The sequence below is a fragment of the Parasteatoda tepidariorum genome, chromosome 3 (genome assembly GCF_982258835.1).
Source record: "Parasteatoda tepidariorum strain Cologne lab strain chromosome 3, Ptep-v5.0, whole genome shotgun sequence".
Lineage (NCBI taxonomy): Eukaryota > Metazoa > Arthropoda > Arachnida > Araneae > Theridiidae > Parasteatoda > Parasteatoda tepidariorum.
In genome coordinates, this window is record NC_141757.1 from 9,661,204 (window position 1) to 9,674,223 (window position 13,020).

Consider the following 13,020-nt stretch of genomic DNA (forward strand, 5'->3'; position numbering starts at 1 on the left):
AAATTTTTTTTACCAGTACCATGCTGTGTGGCAGCTGCCTCTAGCAAATATAAAGTGGCTACAAAACCTTAAAATTTTTATGCATCTAATTCAAAATATCGCTTTTTAACTACTAAGTGTATTTTATTTTTTACTAAACATTTGATTTTTGCAATAAAAAACAATTGATAATTTATGTATCCAAATCATCAAAATATCTTGATAGTTAAAAGGTTAACACTAATTATAATTTTTTGATGACTGCAGAAGAGATTTCAACTACTACATATTCTCTATAGTTTTTTTGAACTTCGGAAATTATAACCATCTGATTTTGAACATCCTCATGAAAACTTACGGTAGTTTCACAGCAGTAGTATTTGCTAGCTCAATTATTGATAAAAGAGAAAAAATTTTAGAAAAAGTATGTATTTTTTTTTTTTTTTTTTTTAATAAGAAAATATTTTTTGAATAAATTCTAATTTTTAAAAGCATTTAAATATCTGAAATATACTAATTGATGTAAAAATTTAGTGCTAAAACACTATACATAAAAGTTATCATAAAAATGCCACCAACTTCACTGAATGGATCATGGTATATGACAATTAAGTCATTTAATAAAATTTTAGTCATATTATTGAAAATTTTTTGTACTTATTTAGGCAACTATTTTCATTGTTTTGGCGACTATTTTCGTGTGTTAGGCTACTAAAAACAACTATTTTGTAAATTTTTTTCTGTGGCAACCCTGTATTGAAAAACGAAAAATAAGGGGAAAAATTTAACTATTTATTATTATTTACTTTTTTTTAAATTATATACTATTATCATCCCATTATCCCAAAATTGTTGAGTAAATAATGTGTAAATTGATTTCAGATGTTGAAGGAAGTGCTGGTGATAATTTTGTAGAAAAGTTTACAGATGTCTTTCAATCTCTCCCCTCTCACTTTGATTTTGACAGTTTCAAAAACGATGTTCAAACTACACTCGGGGAGCCTTTCTTCAGGAAATTAAAACCAGCTGAACAGGTAATCAGATAGATTTAACATTTTTACGCTTTTTAACCTCATTAATTTAATGATCAAAAGAAGTCATTAATTTTTTCACATCTAATTACTCATTTGAATTAATTTTCTTTGGAGATCTTTTGCAAAGGCATAATAATACAAGGTGTGACTATAAGGTCAGAGTAATCTTAAATTTTCAGAGATATTACATAGCTGCCAATCGACCAAAAATCGTATTTTAGTTCCGAAAATAAAATTTTTGCTCAAAATGTTCTGATTTTCGGTATTCTAGCGCCTTTTTACCCCTTATGCCGATTTTCTTTCAGCCCAGGACCAGTCTGAAAATTAGACACACGGTATGTGATTTTTCCGCGAATATTGCAGAATTCTTCATATCTCAAGACCGTTAAACTTAAAAAGTTACTTGTTGCGATTCGTTTTTCACGTGATTTAAAAATTGTACATCAGTATTCATATTCACGCAATTTTAAAATCCAATATCGCGATTTATTTTTAAAATCCAATGTCGCTGATTGTTTTCCTGCGTTTTTAAAATCTAATATTGTGATTCTTATTCCCGGAGTTGTAATATGAAACATCTATTTTCGTATTTATACGTGATTTGCGATTCGTATTCTCGCAACCGAATGATTATGCATCATGATTCGTATTTATGCATCCAACATTGCGATTCATATTCACACAAGTTAAAAATTTAACATCCTAATTCATATTCAAGGTATTTTAAAACCCAATATCATGATCCTTGTAAAAAGTAGGTTTTTTCTGGAATTAGTTATTATGAAGGCGTGATATTCTTGATTGGTAAGTAATTTAATTAAAACCATTAGTTTGAAAAATTATGTTAAATATAAAACGTTCGTGGTTTATAAATTGATATTTCGATATGGAAATCTTGATTTCTGAAACTTTGTTTTCCACTTTGTATCATAATTACCCCTGATTACCTTACCATTCTTTGTGTTCCTATTTTTGTTTTTAACAAGTTGGCAGCTATGGATATTGATATAAGGGGAAAAAAGATTGAGTGATAATCCTGTATAAAAGAATGAACAGATATCGATATATTCTGACAGTTAAATGGAATTTAAGGAGCTCTTAAAAATAACTTAATTTTTGTTTAAGAGAGGGAAATAAATTACATGCAGATGTAAATGATTATTGTTTCTCTTTCCAGTATTTAAACGAAGATCGAAGAAGCCAAACCAGCTTTTTAGAAGCTATTGTTAATCGCCTGAAGAGACTTGTGAGAATTCAGATTAGGTGAAAATGGACTAGATTTTGAATTTTAGTGATCTATTAACATGATTCTTTCTACTGTACAGCATTTTCAAACATTAAAACAGATGTTGCCTCTTTTTTTAATATAAAATAAATATTTTTTAACATTAGTCCTCAATTAATTTTCGTCATGAAGAGTCATGAATTCGAATAATTTTTTCTCGGTGGTGTTTTCCTGTCAACGGATACTAATTGATGGTTTTCTAGGAAATGGAACATTTCATGTGTTTTATTGTATACTCCAATGTTCTTTCCTTTACTGCAGATTAACATATTAATTTTAAATCCAAAAGTGTTATGAGATGACTGCTTACATTTAGAGTAGTTTTAGCTGCAATATCAGCGCGGTTATACCCTTTTCCACGGACAAGATAGATACCTCCTCATCAGGGTGTTAATTGAATTGAGACAAAAAAGCCCTCACTAGTAAATGTATCAACAAGGGAGAAGATTAGTTATTACAAATGTAGGCAACAAAAATAATCAGAGATAATCTAAAAATATAACTACTAATCAGAGTTTCAAAGTAAACGAAATAAGGTTCGATCACTAGGTCAAAGTGAGAGCTGGAACTCAAAACAGAACCATCGCAAGGTAGGTACTTTTTTTTTATCTCCATAGTTGAACAGCCGACCCAATTTTTGGGTTTACGACAACCAATGTTCAACTTCGTAGCCTTGTAATTTTAAACCAATCCAGAAGACAAGGAAACTCCTGGATCAAGTATTGAGAGAAAGTTGCCTTTGTGGAGAACTTTTCGATGGAATTAACCCGCATTTGCGTTACATGGAGAGGAAGACTACGAGAACCTCCCACAGTTAGCCTGCCTGCAAGGGAACTCTAAGCCATGATCCATCTACCACTGATGATATTTCACGTCAACACTGGTCGTTGCCAGCTGGTGCGGAATTCGTATCGACCATCCATCACTGGGATTCGAACCCGGTTCACCTCATAGGAAGGTGAACTCTCTATCCCCTAAGCTATCACAGCTCAAGGTAAGTACACTGGTGGACAAAATTAAGAGATGGAAGACATTTTTCCAAATATCTCAAAAAATACTGAATATAAATAAATGAAATTTGGTATGGATATAGCTTATTCCATGATAATAAAGCATGCAAAACAACAATGAAAGTGCCATTCACTGGCAAGACCTATTGCCAATAAATCCAATGTTGTCTAAACTTAAGGATAAAAGATGACAATAAAAGTGAGGCTTGTACAGTGTGTGTTGCCTCTAGTATGGTGTATGGTCACTCCTGACAGACAGAGAGACAGCATGCACAACGAATATGCATGCTGTTAATAAGGGAGTAAAGGAGGACTTGTAGACATTCTTCCACCAGAGCAATTTTTAACTCTAGAATGGTTCTGGGGGGAGGTTGGCGCATCGCAATAGCTCTCCCAAGAGCATCCCCAGCATGTTCAATAGGATTCAGGTCAGGGGTATTGGCTGACCAATCCATTCGTTGAATATCCTCGCTTTCCAGATACTCATCAACCATGAGAGAACTATGTGGTCGCGCATTGTCATCCATAAAAATGAACTCAGGGCCAGCAGCCCCCCTGAAGAGACGCACATAGGGCTCTAGGACCTCCTGCCTGTACCTCTGGGCATTCACGGAACCATTGTCAAACACATGGAGCAGTGTGCGGGTATCTTGCATGTGCGAAAATGCTTTCCATCTCTTAATTTTGTCCACCTGTGTACTTTATTTAGGTCGCACTGGAGCTGCACAATGGGCTATTGGCGACAGTGCTGTAAACATCCCTATGCAGGGCTCTCAAGGTACTTGAAAGTCCTTGAATTCTGCCATAGGGTACTTGAAAAGTACTTGATTTTTTAGGATTTCAAATACTTATCTTTCTTACAAAAAAGCAGGAAAAAAATAATAAATAAATTCAAAGGAAGATTATAGAAATTCTGATCGATGCAATTTTTAATGCTTAAAGTGAAAAGGGGTTAAAGTAGATGCAAATCTTTTTTCTCCTAGATTTTCACACCAGATTATTGTTCATCTCTGATGTTTTGAAAGCTGAAATTTCTAGCAAATTTTAGGTTTTGAAATCATAGTTTTCGAATGATATATAATGTTTAATCAATTTAGAAATATGTTCAATGTGTTAAATTCGTTATTATGATAGGTTAATATTGTTTTCCTATTTGTTCTTTTAATTTATGAACGAAGGATAATTAATTTTTTATCATTTATAATCAAATTTTTGCATTTAGTTTTTACTGCTAATCAGGGTTTGTATTTTTTTTAAAAAAAATTCAAATACACTGTAAGAATTTTGATTTATGATTTGAAAAAACTTTATGAATGCTTAATCAAAATTAAATTAAAACTATATTATAACAATTTTTAAGAACCTCTAACTACCTAAAACAATTTTTCATTATAATACATAGCTTTGAATGCACAGCAGCCATTTTGAAGCAAGTGCAGGATTGAAATTTAAAGACTATATGAAATAGAGAATTTAAACCCTATTTTTGGCATATTGGGGTAATTTCTTTTTTAGGTAACCTCAAGCTTTAGAAATATACACTTTCCACCAATAAAATATAATGTAGATTTTAATACCGTGCTTTTTCAATCAAAAGGTAGAATTTTTAAAAATGTAATTTCAAATGTGTTGGAATTTAACACACACCAAGAAAGAAAGTAATTTTGTTAACTAAAATTAATTAATCCAGCAATTTATTTAAAATAAATTTTAAAACTAAGCAACGAAAATAATAAAAGTATCAATAATCTAACTTTTTTTTTATTTAACTTTATAAATCAATATATAATATTTAAAAAAATCAGTTGATTTAAATCAATGATTTTTTTAAAAAATTCATTTGAATTAAAAATCAACAAACCCTGCTACTAATAAATAAAATTTAATTCTACAGGTCTCATTGACTTTGAATAAACATCGTGTTTCACATTAAACTGATTCTTAATTTACGGTTTGGAATTCATATAAAATGCTCTACGAGTTGCAATTTAAATTAATATGATTAATGAATCACATATTGAATATGACTTTAAAGTGATTTGGTAAATTGCTCATCAGGATTCATATCAAGGTAAGGAATTTAATAAATCACACATCATGATTTCAATTAAAGTTATTTCAGAATCATGTCTCACAATTCTTATTCTAGTAGTTTACAAATCACGAATTGCAGTTCACAAAAGTATAGTGTATTCTTAAATTTGATTTAAGAATTACCACTCACAATTCTCATCAAAATGATTTAAGAATCACACATAGCTGTTTTATATTGAGCACCTTTTGAATTGCAATTTGCATCGTAATGATCACTATTCACCTGAAAACTTAGCTAATCACGCAACAGAATTCACATTAAAGTGATTTATGTATCACACATTGTGATTACGTCTTGTTAGTTGGTGCGTTTTGTATCATTTGCTATTCATATTGTTCTAATTTAAGATGCATGTTCACAAAATTTTAAAAATCATGTTTCACATTTTATGGATATATTTTAATGAAAATAAAGCTTGATAAGTCTTAGTTATCTGTAAAATATTGTTCTGCAATAGATTTTATCATGTTCTAAATACATTACTGATATTCTGAAGTAATAAAATAGATATGTTTTTAAAATTGAAACAGATATGTTAAATGGATATATTTTGATATTTTGTCTAATTATATACATTTCGTGTAAACTAAAATTTAATGTAACATATTAAAAAAATGTATTTATAATTTACTAACCGTACAATCACATATACTTTATCAATTATTTACGATTATTTTACTATGCTTGTTTAATGTAATATGCATTATTCATTAATTCAGTTTCATTAATTCTATTTCACTTCATTTATTTTTTCAAGAAGAGCTTCACTGATGCAAGTTTTTAGATGTTAGCTAGTATTGTTCGTATGTCAAATGCATATTTTTATTTATTTACTTAATTTGGTCAGTTGGAATTTTTTAAAGTGGTTTGAAACAGCAATGTAACTTTCAACCATTTGTTATTAGCTGATAAATTTAATAAATATTTTATTTTTTGTCGTCAAATAAGCATTGTGCTTTAAAAATATACACTTTCTGCTTCTGCGTAATTATAAAATTTGGTTCACATGTACTTTAGCATATAACTGTAATACCGAATAGGTCCTTGAAAAATTTGATTTTAGGTTCTTGAAAGTCATTGAAAAGTCCATGAATTCAGAGGCGATGGCTCACCAGCTTTGGTATTCCGACGATCGGTTTATGTTTTTAATTTAGTTTCGTTTTTTAAATATTTTCATTTATTACTTTTTAAGGGTGGCAACACTTATTATTTTTAATATTAGTTTTTAAGGATGGCAATACTAATAAACTTGGTTATTTAGGGGAGAAATTGTATATTATGATGTAATGACGTCATCTTTTATTACATAATAAATAAATGATATTATGATTTTCTCTAGTGGCGCCATCTATGTGGGAATGTTAGAAATAAAATAACTTTAAATCTATTTTAATATTTAAGTCTGTTTCATAATTTATTAAATATATTCGAGACTGAGGATCGAACTCATGCCACACAAAAAGCCTTCGTGGGTCAGTAGTTGGATATCATAACCACTGACCTACGAATGCTTGGTTAGATATGTGTAAATAAGTTAAACTTTTGTATACTGAACACGTATACAAGTGAAGAGGATTTGATATCAATATCATCCTACAATTTTATCGATATATTTTCACTTAACCTTTGACAGTTATTAAATAATTATTTCTGCCCCTCTTAATGACATTATAACTTTCTCTTTATGGCAACGGTACTGACCATACACGTGTTAAAGTTTGACGCTTTTTGGGAGAAATCGTATGTTATGAAGTAATAACGTCATCTTTTTATTACATAATAAATAAATGATATCATGCACATGCTTTTACTTTAATGGCTCCATCTATACTTAAAGAGAATATATGAATAACTCTTCGTTTTAGTTATTAACATAAATATAGATGATATAAAAGACTTATTATTATCCTAATCATAATTAATTAATACATTTTCAATAAAATGATTTAATATTAAAATAAAAGATGTATTTATTAAGTATGTCTACTGTGAATATTAAAAGTATTAGAATTAAAGGCATATTAATTTTAAATCAATGAATGTTATTTTATAAGATTAGACATTTATCACCGTCGTTCGGATTTACTGCTATAAATGTAGTCTTCTCATTTTTGAACCCAGAAGACAAGGGAACTCCTAGATCTTGAGACAATACATGTCTTCGAAGAGCACTTTGTGAGTACCCTTGTTATATGAGGAGGAAAACCACGAAAACCTCCTACACTTAGTAGGACGACAAGTCGGGGACTTGGCTTCGTTAAATGCTTCTTCATTTTGAAAAATACTAACATAAATAGTAGACACGAGAATTCGTATAGTATTATGTCATCTGCTTTTAATGAAGGAAACTACTACGTAATTAATTAATCTATGAATTAATTTATCTAATACATAAATTATAACATAATTAATTAATCTATGATATAATTAATCTATTACGGAATTACACTAATGAGGAAAAAATGAATATGATATTAGCAGTGAATGGTAGTTAGTTGAAAACTGGACAGATGCCTTTGGTTTCACCTAATTTTTAGTTTTGCTATTTTGCAAGAGCTCCAGCATGCATTAATATAGATATTTAAGAAATATAAATTTTATTAATTTTCTATAAAATCATTTATGAAAGAAAAATTATTATCTAATTAAAAACTAATATATAATAATATATCTACGGTGTTTATTCAATCATATTTTTAAATACAATTTAAAAAAAACTTGCTTCATCTTTAAACTTATAATTTTATCAACTAATATAATTTAATTATTATATTCTAATATAAAAGTACTTATTTTTTAATCTCGTGAAAAAAATATTTGAATTAATTTTGTTTTCTATTAGAAAATGAATAACGACATATTTACATAATATTATCAATTATATATTAAATTTCCTGAAAATTACAAATGAATTAATTTAAATCTAAGAAACATATAACATATTTGCCGCTATAAATTCATTTATATTCAAAACATATTCATTTTATTATTTAATATTATAATAATGCAAATAACTTACTTTATTTTGAAAATGCGAGTAAATTCCAAAGTATATAACCTTTAACGGATACTGATTACAGAACTTGTGAGAGTCATGTTATCTATTTTGTCACAAAATGTTACAGTGATAATTTCTGTCCAGGTGGTTTGGGGTTTATCCACGCCTTATCAATTAGTCATATTAGAAAGTATAACATAGTGCTTCATACTTATTATAAAACATGGGAATACAACTATTTCTCAGAAAATTCAATTCAATTGCCATCGCATTTTGATGTAGATTAAAAAATTTATAGTAAAAATAAAATTGTTAAGAAACCTATGATGTATGCTCGCAGAAGTGTTTGGGTGAAACTTTGAATAAAATGTTATTTATTTTATTAAAATATAGTTTGCCTTTATTGATCATTTTCACGGGTGAAAAAGTTTATATTATCAAGAAAAATTACACCTTTTAATAATTAATACAAAAAGTTTAAGAAAAATTTATAGAATTTTCTGAAAAACTAGAAAATTATTACAAAAATATAAAATATTTTTTTGAAAAACTAGAAAATTATCAATATTATGAATTATTTTTTGCAAAAACATAAATATTTTCTTTAAAGATAGAAAAACATTTTTATAATAATAACAATATTTTCTGAAATATTAGAAAGTTTCCCTCAATAATAAAATTATTTTCCGAAAAACTAGCAAATTTTGTTGAAAAGTTTGAAATATTGTTACAAAACTAGCAAATTTTTAACAAAATGTAAAAATATTTTCTTAAAAGAGAAAAGTTTTTGTAAAAACATAAATATTCTCTCAAAAGATAGAAAATTTTCAACAAGAAGTGAAAATATTTTATTAAAAGAGAAAATTTTTTGTAAAAGCATAAATATTTTCTGAAAAAATAGAAAATTTTTGTTAAAAAAGTTCATAGTGAATATTTTTGTTAACACTTTTTCATAGTGAATACTTAATACTGCTTTTTTGGTTGCTATTTTGTTTGGAAGAGGTAGGTAACTGCTTGCTCTCAAAGGATTATATGTTGCTGTAAACATCTCGGAAATGATCAGTAGTAGTTTCCTCTTCTCCATCAACGCTTGTACGAATAAAATTTACTTTGCATATCACCTACCATTTGATAGATCGATTTTCCATTAAATCACTTTCAATTATCTGTTTCAGGTTTGGATGTGTTTCGTCAAAGAATAAAAGTAAATCTTCTGATGCTACCTCACTTGGAATAAGAGTCTCTTTCTGAACCACTTCGAATGCATTTTCACAATTCTTTTTCATCTTTTTATTATTATTTGTGGAATGATCTATCTTCCTTTTTCTTGAACAAGACGGTGTGTGAATGGATGGGATATGATTGAGTAAATCAGATTTTAACTTCAAAGATTCACTATACGAATTAAATTTATGCGAAACTAAATGAGTCAGTAAGTGTCTCATTAAATTATCATTTTCGAAAAAAGGTCTTTTTACATTCTTCACATTAAAAGTTTTTCGATTTTTCATGAGTTTTTAAATATCTATTTAAGTTACACTTTCGATTAAACACCTTATCACATAAACGACATTTAAAGTCTTTTTTTCATTAGAGTGAATTTTCAAATGTTGAGCCATATTCTTTTTATGCTTGAATATTTCAAATATCTACAAAGTAAAATAAACGCTATATGAATATCACACTACATTAACTCAATGAATTATTATAAAAAAAGTTAAAGTATTCTACAGAAAAGGATTATTTTTTAAATTGCTAAGTTCTTAAAGTTAATATCGATTTTTTTTCTTTGCTCTCTATTATTACTTTCAACAAAATAAATATATGATCTTTCTTTCAAAAATCAATTTTATTTCATAAACAGTAACAATCTTAACTATATACGCATATTGAAATCATCATAAGTTTTCAAAAATTCTCGAAACGTAAATATTCAACAAGTAATTTAAAGTTATAAAAAATTTAACTAGTAAAATTTCAAAAATAAAATTTGCTATTTTTAACAAAAAGTAAAAATATTGTCTTAAAACAGAAAATTTTTACCCAAAAGTAAATATATTTTCTTAAAAGAGAAATTTTTTTTGTAAAAACATAAATATTTTCTTAAAAGTAGCAAATATTTAACAAAAAAGTAAAAACATTTTCTTAAAAGATAAATTTTTTGTAAAAACATAAATATTTTCTTACAAGATAGAAAATTTTGTTAAAAAGTTTGAAACATGCTTACAAAAATAAAAATATTTTCTGAAAAAAAAATGAAAATGTTACAATATTTCCTGCATAACAATATTTAAATGTAAAATTTTATATTAATGACATGAAAGACACTAGATTTAGTTTCATTCTTTTTTTTATTTCTTTATTTTTTTGTGTAGGAATAGGTATTCCTGTTGTAAAATCCGGCGTGTGTTATTTGTCATCATTGGCGAGTGTTATTTGTGAATGATCAAAGACTGAGTTTTATGAGTCCCGGATTTTAAAACAGGAATAACAAAATGAATGAAACTAAATCTAGTGTCTTTCATGTCATTACTATAAAATTTTACATTTAAATATTGTTATGCAGAAATATTGTAACATTTTTATTTCTTTTCGACTAAAAAAAATTTTTTTTTCAGAAAATGTTTTTATTTTTGTAAGCATGTTTCAAACTTTTTATCAAAATTTTCTATCTTGTAAGAAAATATTTTTACTTTTTTATTAAAAATTTGCTACTTTTAAGAAAATATTTATGTTTTTACAAAAAAAAATTTCTATCTTTTAAGAAAATATTTGTGTTTTTACGAAAAAAATTTCTCTTTTAAGAAAATATTTTTACTTTTTGTTAAAAATAGCAAATTTTATTTTTGAAATTTTACTAGTTAAATTTTGTATAACTTTAAATTACTTGTTGAATATTTACGTTTCGAGGATTTTTGAAAACTTATGATTTCAATATGCGTATATAGTTAAGATTGTAACTGTTTATGATATAAAATTGATTTTTGAAAGAAAGATCATATATTTAATTTGTTGAAAGTAATAATAGAGAACAAAGAAAAAAAATCGATATTAACTTTAAGAACTTATCAATTTAAAAAATAATCTTTTTCTGTACAATACTTTAACTTTTTTTATAATAATTCATTGAGTTAATGTAGTGTGATATTCAAATAGCGTTTATTTTACTTCGTAGATATTTGAAATATTCAAGCATAAAAAGAATATGGCTCAACAATTGAAAATTCACTCTAATGAAAAAAGACTTTAAATGTCGTTTATCAGATAAGGTGTTTAATCGAAAGTGTAACTTGAATAGATATTTAAAAACTCATGAAAAAATCGAGAAACTTTTAATGTGAAGAATGTAAAAAGACCTTTTTTCGAAAATGATAATTTAATGAGACACTTACTAACTCATTTAGTTTCGCATAAATTTAATTTGTGTAGTGAATCTTAGAAGTTAAAATCTGATTTACTCAATCATATCCCATGCATTCGAAGTGGTTCAGAAAGAGACTCTTATTCCAAGTGAGGTAGCATCAGGAGATTTACTTATATTCTTTGATGAAACGCATCCAAAACTTAAACAGATAATTGAAAGTGATTTAATGGAAAATCGATCTATCAAATGGTAGGTGATATGCAAAGTAAATTTTATTCGTACAAGCGTTGATGGAGAAGAGGAAACTACTACTGGTCATTTCCGAGAGATGTTTACAGCAACATATAATCCTTTGAGAGCAAGCAGTTACCTACCTCTTCCAAACAAAAAAGCAGTATTAAGTATTCACAATGAAAAAGTGCTTCAAACTTTTTTAAGAAAATATTTATGTTTTTACCAAAAATTTCTCTTAAGAAAATATTTTTACTTTTTGTTAAAAACTTGCCAGTTTGATAAAAAATATTTCAAAGTTTTCTATTTTATCTGAAAATATTCATGTTTTTACAAAAAAATTTCTCTTTTAAGAAAATATTTTTTCTTTTTGATAAAAATTTTCTATCTTTTGAGAACATATTTATGTTTTTTCACAAAATTTTCAAGTTTTTCGGAAAATATTTTTATTATTGAGGGAAACTTTCTAATATTTCAGAAAATATTTTTATTTTTATAAAAATGTTTTCTATCTTTTAGGAAAATATTTAGGTTTTTGCAAAAAAATTTCTCTTTTGAGAAAATAATTTATAGTTTTTCAAAGAATAATTCATAATATTAATACTTTTCTAGTTTTTCTGAAAATTCTATGTATTTTTCTAAAACTTTTTGTATTAAATATTAAAGGGTGTAATTTTTCTTGATAATATAAACTTTTTCATCTGTGAAAAGGATCAATAAAGATAAAATATATTTTAATAAAATAAATAGCATTTTATTCAAAGTTTCACCCAAACACTTCTGCGAGCATACATCATAGGTTTCTTAACAATTTTATTTTTACTATAAATTTTTTAATCTACATCTAAATGCGGTGGTAATTGAATTGAATTTCTGAGAAATAGTTGTATTCCCATGTTCTATAATAAGTATGAAGCACTATGTTATACTTTCTAATATGACTAATTGATAAGGCATGGATAAACCTAAAACGTCCTGGCCAGAAATTATCGTTGTAAAATTTTGTAACAAAATAGATAACATG

The 13,020-nt window shown here is 26.9% G+C and overlaps 1 protein-coding gene across 1 annotated transcript in view; it reads left to right on the forward strand.

Annotated features, from left to right (window-relative positions):
• Nup205 (nuclear pore complex protein Nup205) overlaps window positions 1-2,404 on the forward strand; it is a 102,646-nt gene extending 100,242 nt beyond the window's left edge. Inside the window, exons 39-40 of the mRNA XM_087158766.1 lie at window positions 862-1,013; window positions 2,191-2,404. Coding sequence (XP_087014892.1) covers window positions 862-1,013; window positions 2,191-2,280 — 242 coding nt within the window. The 3' untranslated portion in view covers window positions 2,281-2,404. The remainder of the gene's footprint in view (window positions 1-861; window positions 1,014-2,190) is intronic.
• Window positions 2,405-13,020: the final 10,616 nt, after the last annotated feature.